We start from the raw sequence: 15,087 nt of genomic DNA on the forward strand, positions 1-15,087 counted from the left end.
CAGAGGGAGAGAGAGGGTGTCTCCAAGAGCCCCAGAGCCTGGGTGCCATAGACAGGCAGGAAAGTAGTCCAAAAGCCTATTCCTAGGGAGCCAAACATTAAATCTGGTGCTGGTTCCTGACAGGGATGTGGGCATGTCCCATCTGCTCAGGAGTCAGCTGGAGAATAGTTTACATGGCACTGTCCCCACGATGTACCTTTTCTGTAATATTGTGGGCCAGTTACTCTCAGGAACAGGATCGATACTCCCTTGAAAAAGCATAAATACATACCTTTTCCATAGTTTTGTATCAATGGACTGGATGTGGTGTACCTATACTCTCAAAGACAGGGATAAATTAAATAGAAACAGGTATAGCGTCCACAGCACAGACGTCAAATGGAAACTGGTGAGAGGAATATCCCTTACCCACACAGTGCAGGGACATCAAAACATAGGTTGAAGTTCAAGTCATCAAAACACAGGTTCAACCTAAAGTCTTTCTTTGCCCTTGAGGGCCAGTGAGGTCTGCTGCCCTTGTGCGATCCCAGCCCACATCTTCCCAACTCCATGCAGGCACAAAGAGCTCTGCAGCTCCTGTCTCCAGAGATGGCAAAGACTGAGGTAGAGATAGTGAAGCTTGGGAAATATAAATGGCCTAAAATTTTAGGCAGCTGGGGGATAAGAGGAGAAAGAGAGACACAGAAATTAGACCACTACAGTCCTTTGCTTTGATTAAAACAGATCTTGAGAGAAACTGGACATTTCAGATTGAAATAGGTGGTGGCAGATAATGCATCTAAGTGAATGCTTTTAGGAACTAACTCAAGGGAGAAAAAATATTCAGACAATCATTTTTTAAAAATCTCTTCTTGACTATGGCAAGGATTTGCCAGCAGCTGCTTTCAGTGGCACCTGGTGCAGCTTTTGACTTGAGCCTGTCGCAGACCTTGCTGGCGAGCAGGCAGAGTGTGTGAGATTCCTCTTCCCAATTCAGCATCCCCCCCTGTAACTTCCCCCCCTTACCACCCCCTGCAAAATGCCTTCTCGCCCTGCAGGTTTCGCCGGCGGCACAGCAGATGCAGCCCACGCAGACGGTACAGCCACCACAGCCGACTGGAGGTCGCCGGAGGAGGGTGGTGGATGAAGACCCAGATGAGAGGAGGCGGAAATTTCTGGAAAGAAACCGAGCTGCTGCCACGCGCTGCAGACAGAAGAGGAAGGTCTGGGTGATGTCACTGGAAAAGAAAGCAGAAGAGCTCACCCAGACAAACATGCAGCTTCAGGTGCGAGCCACTGTCTGCGCCCCTGAAGACACAGAGGGGCTCTTTGTGCTTGACTGACGGTGCCTTTGGGGCTGCCCCCGCACAGTCAGCTCCTAGTGGGAGCTCAAGCACAATCAGTCTGTTAATCAAGATGTGTGTGCTTCAATTAAAGAAATAATTACATTTTAGCAGGATAAGCCAGGAAAAAGCTGTCTTGGGATTTAGAAGCCTTCACTACATGGAGTTGTATTTATTTTCTTTCCTTGTCACTATTTCTTGTGGGGATTTTTTTTTTGAAGTGCCATTAACATGTCTGTAAAAAATTTCTTCAGAGCAGGGCATGTAGTTAAACCCTCATTCAAAGCCAGTGAGATAGAAGCACAAATAGATCAGTCTATCAGTGAGGAAAATTAACTTAGATGAAAATACCATGAGTATGATAATAAAAGCCTTTCCTACAGCGCTGTCCTTCTTAAGGTAGGCACAGTACTTCTGCTTCATGCAGAGGTGTACCTGTGTGCTGCCAAGGGCAGAAAACCATTTGTAGAATGGCACTCCTCCAAAACATTCTCCCACAAAACTCAGAGGTGTGAGCAGCACCCAGGCGCTGGCTGCAGCTGAGCTGTAGGTGACAGCAGTCCTGCCTGCCACCGTGCCCCTGAGCACAGCAACATGGCCTTTGTCCCCACGGGTCTGCCCCCTGCCCTCATGCAGAGAGCCGCAATATTTCCCGAGGAGACTGAAACATTGCCTTAAGTATCTCTGGTGCTGTGAAGTTAGTTCATTTGTCAGACTGCCTTCAGAGGTTACAAAATAATGTCACTGACAAATGTTAACATAAACCCAGCACACAAGCTCCTGAATGCCTTATTTGCTCAGTTCATTCAAAGTTATGGAGCTGGTTTTATGTTCTTGGGTAGAAGCTTTGCAGAATAGCGTGGTTTAAGCTTTGTTGCTAACCAAAGTCTCTCTTTCCTCTCTAGAACGAGGTTTCCATGCTGAAAAATGAGGTAGCACAGCTGAAACAGTTATTGTTAACACATAAAGACTGTCCGATAACAGCTATGCAGAAAGAATCACAAGGATATCTAAGTAAGTAGCTGGTATGTTTGCGCTGTCTCCACACTCCTCGCAGGAAAGCAAACCTTCCAATTCTTCCCTCCAGAACCCTTTCTTGGTCATAGTATCACTTGAACCTGTCTTCTCAAACATCATCTGAACCATCCAATCTCCTGCCCTTATTTATCCAGCCCCGCTCAAAACCAAAAAAGCCCCGGTTTGCATTCCACACAGCAGAGCTAGTCTTCCCCACCCCTCCTTTCGGCAAGGCACACGGATGGACGCTCACTCCCCTGTGGAGGATCCTGCTTGAACTCACAGCTCCAAACCTGCAAGAGTCCTCCTGGGCACGGCGCTGCTAGAACCTTAAAATAACTCTCAAAAGGAAAGTTAAAAAGGAAAACATTACAGTCCCCTCCAGCGAAAATGGTACTGTGCTCTGACAGTGGCACAGACCAGGCCTGGCGCAGGTTTTCAAGGTTTGTTAACTCTTTTTTAACTCTAATCTTTCTTTCTTTTTTTTTTTCTTTTTTTTTTTTTCCGCAAAAAATTCTCAGCTAATGGAGACACTTAATCAATTCTTTCTAGTTGACACATTTTGTGAGTGTAGTAATTTAGCGACAAATTCTCTGTTTCGTTCTAGAACAGTTCAGAAGAGCCTCAGGGCTTGCTAGATTGTGACACTGTCTTAAAATAGAGCCCGTTTCTGTCTCCTCTGCATCACTATGCATCTGTCTCTTTAACAGTGCTCAAAGAAAAAAACACATAATTGCATTACACGCCTATCAGCTGTTGCTTGAATTAGATTTTCTGTGCTGCAGTGCACTGCACTCTAATTTTCATTCTTGCTGGAACAAATAAAGCATTTAAGCATCCCAACTGATTTTAAAGACCTTAAGATATCAGACTTTTTATCCCAGCATTAGTTTCAGTTATTAAGGTCTTGGACTTTTTTCAAGACTCAACTCCTGAAGTCAGGTTGATACCAGAGAAGCTAGCTTGAAAAAATAAAAAAAAAAAAGAAAACTAAAACAATTTTAAGATAGAGAGTGTTGGCTGACTGTAATTATATTTTGAAATTCTGGGGCTTGTGAATGCTTCAGGTCATCAGTATTTCCAACAGTATCACCCAGCCTAGGTTTTTTACTCAGATGGAAAATGAATGTGTGTTGTCTCTGTGCCCTTATTCCCTTCCCAGGTCCCGAGAGCAGTCCTCCTGCAAGCCCGGTCCCAGCTTGTTCTCAGCAGCAAGTCATCCAGCACAACACCATAACGACCTCTTCTTCTGTCAGTGACGTCGTGGGAAGCTCCACTCTCACCCAGCTTGCCAGCCACAGAACAGACATCAACCCCATCCTTTGAAAGTGGTTGATCAGAAACTGCTGGGGGAGTGTGGTACCGTATCAAAGCGTCCTCTCTGCTAAGGACATTTGCAACCGTAACTCAAGCCTGGAAGATTCCTCAGTTCTTGAAAGACTCTGGCTATTCATTTTTATAGTTATTAAAATGTCTTTTATACTTAGTTACATAAAAGGGAGTTACGCAATTAATATTCTATCAGCTTGAGAAATGCTTTGGTGCTTTCTCCATTTTTTTGGTACCAGTTACTTGTTTATAAACCTAACTGTTTCTGTACATAGTCATGTTTCCTTCTCACCAGTCTAGCCTGCAGCCTCAGAAATGCAAAGTTGTGTTAAACTGCAGCTTGTTAGCCAATGTGAGGCATGAAAAGTATTAAACAGAGTCAAACATAGGTAACTAGGAGTAATTAGGCTATAAATATAGACCGAGGGCATCTGCTGACAGCATAATAAAAAAGAGTTAGCGTTGTGCTATCAGCAGACCGCGTCTCGCATTCAGAGCCTCTTTCAGAGCAGTTATATAGGATGTGGCTTCAGGACAAAATCAAGCCCAAATAGCGTGCTCTTTTGTCTAGCCCTCCCCCTTCTCCTCTTTCCCCTACCCTGGCCTTTTTCTCCTCCAGTTATTCTCACACCTTCCTTTTCCCTTCCCTTTTCATTTTCCAGCTGGTTTTTTCCTTGCTTTTTTTTTTGCCTTTTTTTTTTTTCTCATTTCAAGGCTTTCTCGCTTCCCTCTCTTTCTCAAAGAATGGTAATGAACAAGAAAAACTTCAAGCCCACCTAAAAACTGTCAGCACGGCTGCTGCTTTCACTAGCTCTTCACCCGCAGTTGGACTGCGCCAAGCATTTGGCTTTTAAAAAATACAAATGCTCCTGATTTAGTGTTTTTAATAAATAGGGAAAGGTGAAAACAGCGCACCGCAGGTGAAGCAGGATGGTGAGCCAGCTGTGTTGATGCTAGCAGCCCTATATCTTTCTGTGGTGCAGTAGAGGCATAGTGAGCAACACCTGAGAGTCACAGCAATTTTTTGCACTGCCAGTCATTAATGTAGGAAAATCCATGTAGTATATAGTAATTCAGAAAAGTTCTGTTCCCTAACCTGGTTGCATTGTTCTAGCAACGAAAGCTAAGAGCCTCAGGCTTCATGGGCTATAAATGGGAAATAAATCAGTGTAATGGTTCTGACCAGTTGGAAAAATGCCATTTTTAATTCCCAGGGAAAGACCTGCTCTCTGCAGGCATTCCTTTAAATGTTCACGGACTGATCCCAAGCTGGCAGACAGCAGTGTAGCTTCACTGACTTTAATGGCACTTCACACCCGCTTACCACGGGTAAGGAATCGTTCTTTAGGACGCGAAATAATTTTTAGAAGGCATGCAGCAGCGAAAAAATGCTGCAAGAATGCCAAATCCCACACTTGGGATAAAATACAGTCCTACAGAGAGGGTCTGGAAAAGAGCCTTATGCTACAATTAAGGTTTTTGTTTGGACTCTGAGCCTGCCCCTCAGCACAACTGATTTGCATCCCCGAGTGGTCCCAGTGATTGATGGGAAAATCAGACAGAGATGATGCCAGTTAATTATGCTGCCTTGCTGTATACTGGGACCTGATTTTGCTCTCAAATCTGTCAGAGGCAAAACCTCCCGCTGCTCACCCAGGGAGCAAGCTCCAAGCTGGTGAAAAATGTTCAAACATTTTAAGCTGCATCTTCAATAGCAAAATTCACATTATTCTCAGCAAATCCTCTAGCCCTGAACATACTTTGTTCTGAAGCAAAGCTCTCTTCCTCAAAGACTGTGTCTTTGGTCTTTGGAGGACTCGTGAGTTTTAAAAGGGTGGGTCTTCTCCATGCGGGAGGGAGAGTGAAACAACTGAAGTGTGAGGAGGCTCTGTAAGGAGCAGGGCCTGTCTGGAAGGGAAAGTGAATTTCTGAGCATCATTCACTGCTGAATTAGTTCTTATCTTGGTGACTAACTTTTTATCAGTATCCTTTTCTTTAACAGCTCGCTTTCCATTTATGCAAATACATTCACAAGAAGAAGATTTTTAATGTACAGTGTAAATCTTGACTTGATTATATAGTCTAAGAACCAAAAAAAAAAATTATGAAAAAATACAAATGTAAAGGATTTTCTATTATATTTTAGACAAACATATACTTTTAAAGTGTTTTAAATACTGAATCTATAATTTTTTTTAATCTCCAGTTGTAATAGCTAAATGGTTTTGCTTCATCATGGCTCCCAAGAGAACTTTTTTCAAATACGCAGTAGAGAAAAATGTTCCAGCTGAGTATCCACTATGTAAAAAACCCAAATAAGCATTTCCCCCACATCTGAATTTCATCATTCACTATCAAAAAAGGAAATGCCATTGCAGGGTTAATTTAAAAAACTATACCTCTACATGGGTAGCACTTAAATACATTAAAAAATAAAAATCAAAGTTGTTGGTAATATTAGAACACCCAGTTGAGCTACATTGCACTAGAATTACGGTTTAGCTTCATTTTATTCAGTCTCCTCAATTAAAATATTTAGTTGTTAAAATGAAAGCCTCTACATTAAAAAGAAAAAAAAAAGGAAAAAATACAAAAACCTTGCCTAAGTTTTGTTAAATTCAGCAACTTGACAGTTTGACTGATGTGTATTATATATAGCTCAATTATTTCTTTTTTTAATGCTAACTAGGCAAGCCAACCACACATGTTGGCCTAAATGTGTAATTACAATGAAATGTCTCCTCTCTATACTATTGGCCTTTAGGTATAATCCTTGCTAGTGATGTGGAAATAAGTAAAGGATGAAAAGCTATTTGCTATTGCTTCTTGTAACTCTGCCGCAGGTTCACAGGCCAAGACAACATGCAGCATTTTTATATCGGCTGTATCATTGGGAAAAGGACCAACCATACCAGGCACCTTATATTATTCATCAGATTTGCTTCCACATTAAAATGCTCTTGTTTTCCAGGGCAGTGATCCTGCAGCCTTTCCTCAAGCTGCTGGTCCAACCACGCACTGGAGGCTACCTGAGCAAGGGCTGTGGGAGAAGCCCCAGCCCTCTGTCTCCAGGATGTCCCTCTGCAATGTGGTCAGTGGCAGCAGCCTTCTCCTAAGCATGTCACTCTAAATGCACTTCCTGCGCGCTTTCCATCAAGGAGGAATCCTGCCTTTCCACGAGCTACTTCTGGAGACTGCTCCACTCTCCTCTTGCCCTGCCAGTCCAGCCTGTTGCCGGGCTCACCAGGCTCTGTGCCCTATCCCACTGCCAGCGAAGGACAACTCAGACCACTTCCATCATCCACTCTCTAGGGCACTTGCAGGGATGCCGAGCCTTGGCCAGTGCCTTGTTCAGGAGGAGGTGTTACCATACCATAGACAGCATCTTGTGGGTGTGACATTGGAAGCAGGTTGGAAATCTCAGCCACAGAGAACTGCAATACTTTGATCAGAAAGAAACGATACTGCGATCCAGCTCTGGCACCCCCAGCCCTCTTTCCCCAAATCAATTTATGCAAGCCATATTCATAACGCTGCCTGTGGGAGACAAGTCGTTTGTGTGCTATCCTGGTGTGTTTTATAAGGACAACAATGATGATGATGATTTATGGAGAATTTCATGCTGTTGGGAGTTAATTCCTGCTATGAAGCTAAATGTCTGCTGCCCATATTCTGAATAGTGGAAAGTCAATGGTTCAGTGCCTCAGTGCGTGTGGATTTAGTGTTAATGACTCAGTCCTGTTAACTAACAAGCCAGCTGTAACTGTTGTTAAATGCCCAACTTTTGAGGATTCATATTTTTTTAAGCAACAATATTTAGTGTTGAAAACTAGCCTTTTAGTTTAGGCAAAATGTGCTTTTTAGCAGCTAATACCTTTTTTAAAAAAAAGCGTATAGAGTGAATTTATGAAAATTCATGAGGACCAAAGCAATTTTAAAACAGGAATCTATTAATTTAGTATTCACATAGAATTTTATAAAGTATTTATTAATAAATGTTATTTTAACACATTCCATTTGAACAGTATTCTTGTACAGAATCTGTTTGTTGTTTTTTTTTAAAGTTACAATATTAGTTTTGCAATAAACTACTCTAGGTGTGTGTGCATCTTAATCTTTCAGGGTCTCAAGCAGAAGTCATCCATCTAAGATGGAACAGTTTGCTGAGGTCAGTTGTACAGAAATTCCTAGAATTAAATGTTTTCCTTAAAGCAGCATCTGCTTTTTTTTTCTGTTTGTTTGTTTGGGGTTTTTTTTGTAACAATGAAACAAATTATAAACCTTCAGTTGTTTCCTTTGCATTGCAAAATGTGCTTTCTCATTTTAGAAAGCATGAGTCAGCGTTTAACTGGAAAGCCTGTCTCTTTTTTTCTGCTTTTTTTTTTTTTTTTTTAGGGCTGATTTTATACATCACCACAGAAGATCTAACCCCATCCTCATTTCTTGTCTAATATCACACAGTGAGTTGCACTATACTGCCTTATCATTGCCTCTTCAGTCCTCTTACAAAGCAGTGTTCCTTAGATTTAGATCATCGAAGCTCCATTATACATCAGAGAAAATTCCTAGAGGGGGAAGAAGAGAAAAAAATTGATCTGTAGACATAAAACCTAAACTGTGCCTATAAAACAAAACCAGTTACAACTAATTAGTATCTTATTTCTACATTTCAATTATTTATATTCTTTTAAAATTGCACTTTAGCTCTTGCTCTCTTTCTTGCTCTCCCTTGTTGAATCATTTATAAATACTCTTGTAAAAGTTTTGCACCAGATACATTTATATGCTTTCACTGGTGGCATAGCTACAACTTGTCTCTCACACCTGCCCAAGCGAAGAAGCTGAGACCAGCCAGTCTGCAGTGTGACTTAGACTTTACACCCTCTTCATGACAGCATATAAATGTTTTATTATGCAATGTGTGTGATGTGAGGCAGCATCTAAGCTACATTTATAATCTCTCATCCCAAGAACCAAAGTGTCCTGTATATCGTAAGGTCAGGAGACTGGCTCTGTTGTGCATTGTGAGGCACTTTGACTGTTGTCCAACTCACAGTAGCTGCAAAGCTGCAGTGGTAACAGTGGCCATATTATGTATTAGAGTTCTGAATCAATAAAATATGTTGCCTTATAACTTGACTAGGGACAGCACCTTTAAAAAGAAAAAAGAAGAAGAGACAAAAAACTTTTAAGAACAAATAAAAGCAATAAAATCTCAAGCAATTTGAACACCAAAAAAAAAGGTTCAATTTTTCAACATCTGAAACCATCACCTTACTGCATAGACAAAAGAGACTGTTTACATCCATAACCTCTTTTTGTTTTTTTTTTTTTCCAGAGCTTACAGTTATCTCAGTTTTATCAGTGGCTTTACACTTAAGAGCTAAATTGCTCACCATTATTGGTTTTCCATAGCTTTCAAAATGACTTTATAGCAAATCCTAAACTGCATGAGGCCAAAAATGTCAGTGTTCACACACACTCAGAGACAAGATTGATTCTTTAAGTGGAAATCTGATCCTTTCCCAGGCTCTCCTTGGACTGGAATCAATAACTGCAACTCGTTATATTTAGACCAATGTGTAATACCTGGGATTCAGGATCTCCAGTTCTACATTTATGCAAGTTAAATGTTAGTACTGCTGAGTTTCACGTGGTGGAACTGTTCACAAAGCTCATGGTCAGAGCCTGCTATCTGATGCCGTGAGGGTCTTAGACCCAAATATCTATCTTGACTGAAAATCTGCATGACAGCCTTCTGAATGAAGACTGAAAGCTCCTTCCAGCTTTGCAGAAACTGCAGCAGTGTCCTGGGGTGAGGGAGGTAGGAGGATTGATTGGGCATTTCAAGGGAAATGCTTTCTTGGCTGGAATCTAGGAAATTTCAGATAAATATTTTTCCCACCCCACTGAGAGCTGACATTGCAAGGAGTTCCCTGACAGAGATCACCTTTAGCATGCTTCCACAAGACAAACTACTTTGCATGAAAGGTGTATTTGCTCTTCTGAGTAAGAACAACTGCCACTGAGAGTTTTGCCAAGGATTTTATCATTGGGACCCAAGTGTTTCCCAGCCCATGGCCGTGAGCTCTGTATCCCTCTCTCTGTAGCAGCTCTCTTCAAGCACTGGGTAGCACTCATCAGTGAACATTGCTTCTTTGGACTATTGCCATTATCCTGGTTTTAAGGAACTTTTAGCACTGCTTGGAGTAAGCCTAAACTATCGAAGTTTATATATAAATATATATATATATATATATAATATTAAAAAGGTGCTGTCACAGTAAGTTTTGGGCTTGAGGTTGTTTGTATTGTATGCAAAGGTTTTGTGTTTGTATGTCTGTTTTATCCTGTAAAGCAACCACCTTCCTTACTGGAGGGAGATACTTTTTTTTGGTACATAAATGTAAATACTTGCTGCAGCATTTAATATGTTTAATTTTATGTTAAGCTTTTTGTTGCATTGTGAATCCATTATTGTTACAAATGGACAATGAGTTCATTGAGACTGTTCAACTAGGTCAGATTTTTACATCTCTTTCTAGCTAGAAGAGAAAGGATTTTTGTGCATTTGTACAAATGTTAATAATATCACTGCAATTCCAATATAATAAAGCACTCAAATACAAATAATTCCAATAGTTTGTCTGTATCTATACTCCAGACATTCTACCATACGTGTAAGTCCTACAATTAAACCAAGCTATTCTTCACTGATTTCTATTATGACCTACAACCTCTCATCTCCCTCCAAACTGGAGGAGGACCACAGTTCAGGGCATGCTCCTGTCTGGTGGCAGGAGCAAGGAAGGCACTGTGCAGAACCATTGTTCTCCGGCAGCTGAGGTGACTTGGTAAGAACAAGTTCTCTGAACTTCTTCCAAGCAGGGAGGCTGCAAAGCCACAAACAAAAAGACTTACGTGGTGGAGCCTGACATGAGGCCTCTGCATAAGGATGAGACAAGCTGTTACTTTACTTTTCCTTGCAGCTGGAGTGTGCTTGTATCAAAATACACTCCATGCTTGTTATCCCGCCAACATCTCTTCTTGCCAAAAGCTGCCTGGAAATGGATTTCCTGCTGGGCTAATTAGCTCTAATTGTGATGCCCCTGTTATCTTGCCAACCTCATTTCTCACTATAAATTGGTCCAATACAGACCTTGGCACAATAACGTGCAAACTGTAATCTAAAGTTAGATGGGATGAACCCATCTCTCCAGTGGGAATTAGATTAGCTGTAGATTAATGCAACTTGATGTCTTGCTGGCAGTCCCAGAGCGAGGGCCTGACCCAAGCGGTGCAGCCACGGTGACAAGGACCAGCCTGCCTGCAAGCACTCTGTGCTGGTGTCACACTGCAGGATATCGGCCCCCCGCGGTGTGACCGTGCTGCTCCCTTGGGGGCCCTGGCACAGGCACAGCCTCTGCTGCTCTCCCCCCTGGTTTTTAAAAGGCTAAATCAGGCCAAGAGCATTCACCCTCCTAAAATGGGTAGGAAAAAGGCAGAGCCATGCCCCCATTCCCATCCTCCCGTTGTAAAATCTGGAAGATGGGGCAGTGGGTGCACATGGCTCCCTCTTTAAGGGGATACAGCAGACATTTTCCCCAAACATCAAGGCATGGCATTAGCTGGATCCTTTTCTGAGGTCATATACTCCTCCACTGCCTTTAAAGCAGGGATGTCATGCCACTGCTTAACATGTATTTATAAAGCAGTGCTCTTGCTCTGGCGCCAAATACTGAAAGAGGTTCATCATATCTGTAAAAATAGGTATCTCTCATGAAGACATATCACAGGATAACTTTATTGTCCACACAGTTATATTTACACCTGACAGTATGAGCTAAGCACGATGTATTCAGGCTGAGGTAACACTGCCCTTTACAGCTGATTCATGGTTTCCCAAACCTGATCGTAGTATTTGTTCCTCTTCCAAGAGTCCACTGTTACTATTGCTCTCTCCAGGCTGCTCTGGACATCATAACAAAGTTATTATTAGCAAGAAAATGAATCAGTGGGAGCACACACTCTTCTCCTTTGCAGGGATGCAGCCAGAACTAGACTAAGCTGAGGATGCTCTGCATCAGCAAGAAGGTTGCCCCAAGTTACACTGGTCAGAGCAGTGGTACAGAGAGACTCCTTCCCTCTGCCACACCAGCCTCTTATGCTTTGGCTGGACCCACTTAGCTCCTCGACATGTCCCAGCTTTTTCCTGAACCCAGGCTGCAGTCTACTTGCTATAATGGCATTCAAAACGAATGGCAATACAGCACAGAGTTCAAGTTGGGATGATAAGCAAGCACAGAGAACACCATAGGTACCCAAGGGCATAGGCAAAAATCAAGGCAGAGTAACAGAGCAACAACAGCAATTTGGAGAAAGCAAACACCCCCCCAACAAAAAGAGTGTGGAGCTAGGAGAGGGTAGTGAACCTCTATAAGCCCAGATGTAAACAGACACAAGAACTGAGAAATTGAACTGGTGCTAGAGAAACCCTTCAGCAGGAGGATGGAAAAACATGGCAGACACGAGTGCTTTTTTGTTAAAAAAGTTTACAAATGGGGGATAGAGGGAACACTGTATCTGCAAGGATGCAAAGCTCTTCACTATCACAGTGACTCTCAGCATGAAAGAGACAAAGCATGTCTGACCTCCTTTTGGAGAATCTCCCCAGATGCAGCCCTTGGGGACAGGCTCAGAAATTATGTGGTTGGTTAGGTCCCCTCATTAGCAACCCTTTCTACCCACAGCTCTAGCAAAGGCTTGCAGGACACACCTACCTCTCAGCTTTCCCTGCCCACTTGGAGTCACTGTCTAGCTGGAGGCAGGCAATGGATGTTTTCTTCTCCACAATAGCTACTGGCTGCTGAGGGCCCACTACAAGAGACTCCAGCTCTGGGTCTAACCTCAGAATTAATTTCTTTACACTTTACTTTACTCACAGGCATTGTGGGCTTACACACAGGGAATGGGCACAAGATAAATCACAAAAATTTATTGAGAACTTTTTTCTAGGGAGTCAAAAAATTAATCAAGTATCAGAAAGGAGGGATCAAAGTTCTACCAGGACCACCACTACCATTTAGGTCAGAGCCAACAACGGATGGTCTGGGACTATTTTCTCAATTCTTTAGTCGGCTTTGTTATTGCAATTGCCCTAACTTTTTTTTCTTTTCTTTTTTTTTCTTTTTTTTTTTGCCTCTGAGCTGCTGTGCAGCAACAGGGACATTTGTTTTAGTGGCTCTAAGAAGGGCATTAGCACTGCCATGCGCTTAAAGCTCTCTTTCTGCAGCATTCTTGAGCAGTATTTTTCCTCTAGCCTCTATTCTCCAGCAATACAATGCCACAGTATGAGCATGACCCAGCGAAGCTGATAAAATATTTAAGACACGTGTTCTGATTGTGTTAGGTAAGAAAATACCACCAGAGTCTGACCATTAGTGAACCTGATCAGTCCACTCCCCCAGGAATCAGTCCATTCCTGCCAGCAGTGCAAGCCAGAGCAGTCTGAACTAGAAGCAGTGAGGCAGCTGCCTTTCCCAAAAGAGAGGGAAGCTTGAAAGTGTATTTTGCAGAGACGAGGAATTTGCAACCTGTGGGTCTTGCTCTAAAAGCAAGAAAAAGAGACATGTAGGTATAGAGATAAGCAGACATACATTCTATAGATATATATAGACGATACAGATATACACATGCAGACAGCAGAGATGTGTGCCTGTGTGTATACAGCAGGTCAGCAGGTGTTTTCACAGGGCATTACATTCAGCTGACAGCAAGTCAACTTAAAAGAAAGAAAAATATTTGACATAACTGGCCAGTTCATGTAGGAAATTGAGTCGAGAAAAAATAAATAAAGGCAGAAAGGGATTAGTTTAAATTTGGGGCCCTCTGGATTATAATGGATCCCATAGGAAGACAGGAGGCTTTGTATGGAAGGACTCTATATCCTCCTTGCGCTTTCCCTTTTGTTTCACTAATCATTTTCATTCTGTGTTATATGGTGGTTGAGCCAATTCCAGCTTAGTAGAAGTTTTTCTTAGCTTCAAGAAGCTGAGCTACAAAGACAACACGTAGCCATGGACAAGAAAAATTAACTGTCCACAGTGGGACATGGCTGTAGACTCCGGTTACGCTGGATTGTGTAGGGTATCACAACACCAGCCATTGTTTTGACTTGGGTTTTTTGTTGTTGGCATTTTGCTGTGGCTGCTCCCTGTACTTTGATCTATACATTAAATTGTCAGAAAGTTTTAAAGTCAGGCAGTTTTAACAAGCTGGATGAGGAGGATGAGGAAGGGGTAGTTTTGTTACCAGTGTCCTTCTGCAATGGTGGCTGCCTTTAGAGGCAAGGTTTTATTGTTCAGCTGGAGTAAGGGCAACCTGCACTGACTGACTCCCCCTTGAGTGCCTAATTCCTGTAATCCTAAATTCATCCCCTAGAATAGCTGAGGGAATATCAGCCCTTTGTTAAGCTGCTTCTGCTACCTCTTTGTGGTAATACTGTGTGGCATGAGGCGAATGGCCTGGGGGGACACCCACAGCCCCACAGTTCCACAGCAACACAATGTGGTAGCATCCTGGCAGCAAGGTTTGCAGGGCTCCCACAGTACTGACACACTTGACACTGGCACTGCAGGTGACTCCTGCCACTACACTGCAGAAGCTGAGCTAAACCAATTCCCTGCCATGAGTCTGACCATGCCTCAAGCTAATCTGACTGACTAAAACTAGGGAAAAATGCAGTGGAAAATTATTTATCATGTTGCCAGTGTAGCTAACTGGTGCAGCAAACCATGCAGCTCACAGTGTGCAGAGCCTGGTGAGGGCAGGAAGGACAGTGGGCAGGTGGCTGGGCAGGGAGTGAGCAGAGAATGGAAAGATGGCCAGAATGTTTGTGAGTTGCTGCATGGTGAAGCTGTACTCCTAGGCTGTGCCCAGGGTACCAGAAACTCAAGTGAGATGGTGTCTTCATCTTGTGCCATTAGTGGCAGTGGTTCTGCCCTGTTGTTCCTGTGAGGTTTCCATACTGACCCATCATCAAGGCTTTACCCAGAGCTGTCCTCCCCCTCCAAAGCCCATGAAGTCAAAAGTAGCTTTAAAACATGACCTGCTCGCTGCCTTCAAAGAGTTAGCAATACTCACTCTGCAGAGACTACTAATTACTAAGCTACAGATTACAATGTGCTTTTAAATTATTTTTACAGTGGATCTCCAGAGCAAAACTCACATTTTTCATTGATTAGAAAGACCTTTATGCGTATCTCCATGAAGGCAATTTCCTCTGTCATGTTATGCCTCATGTCACTCCAGGAGAATTGGACAAAGATCCTTTTTAGCAGCAGCAAAAAGAGGTACCATCTTGATCTGCCCACAAAAACATGTCTGCTTTTCTTTCAAGCCCATGCTGAGCAAACAGAGC

General features: G+C 42.7%; 1 protein-coding gene across 6 annotated transcripts in view; it reads left to right on the forward strand.

Annotated features, from left to right (window-relative positions):
* The window catches only part of CREB5 (cAMP responsive element binding protein 5), a 257,284-nt gene extending 246,992 nt beyond the window's left edge, over nucleotides 1-10,292 (forward strand). For 4 of the 6 annotated variants that reach the window (XM_041466238.1, XM_041466235.1, XM_041466234.1 and 1 more), the window contains 3 exons: nucleotides 1,038-1,265; nucleotides 2,228-2,336; nucleotides 3,502-5,774. In XM_041466238.1, the coding sequence (XP_041322172.1) occupies nucleotides 1,038-1,265; nucleotides 2,228-2,336; nucleotides 3,502-3,665 (501 nt within the window). In that variant the 3' untranslated portion in view covers nucleotides 3,666-5,774. Of the gene's footprint in view, nucleotides 1-1,037; nucleotides 1,266-2,227; nucleotides 2,783-3,501; nucleotides 5,775-6,639 lie in introns of those variants that run through there. The other 2 variants (XM_041466236.1, XR_005955006.1) reach the window with 2 other exon arrangements.
* The last annotated feature ends 4,795 nt before the right edge of the window (nucleotides 10,293-15,087 follow it).

The sequence above is a fragment of the Pyrgilauda ruficollis genome, unplaced genomic scaffold, assembly GCF_017590135.1.
Source record: "Pyrgilauda ruficollis isolate IOZ18807 unplaced genomic scaffold, ASM1759013v1 scaffold2, whole genome shotgun sequence".
NCBI classification, from domain to species: Eukaryota; Metazoa; Chordata; class Aves; order Passeriformes; family Passeridae; genus Pyrgilauda; species Pyrgilauda ruficollis.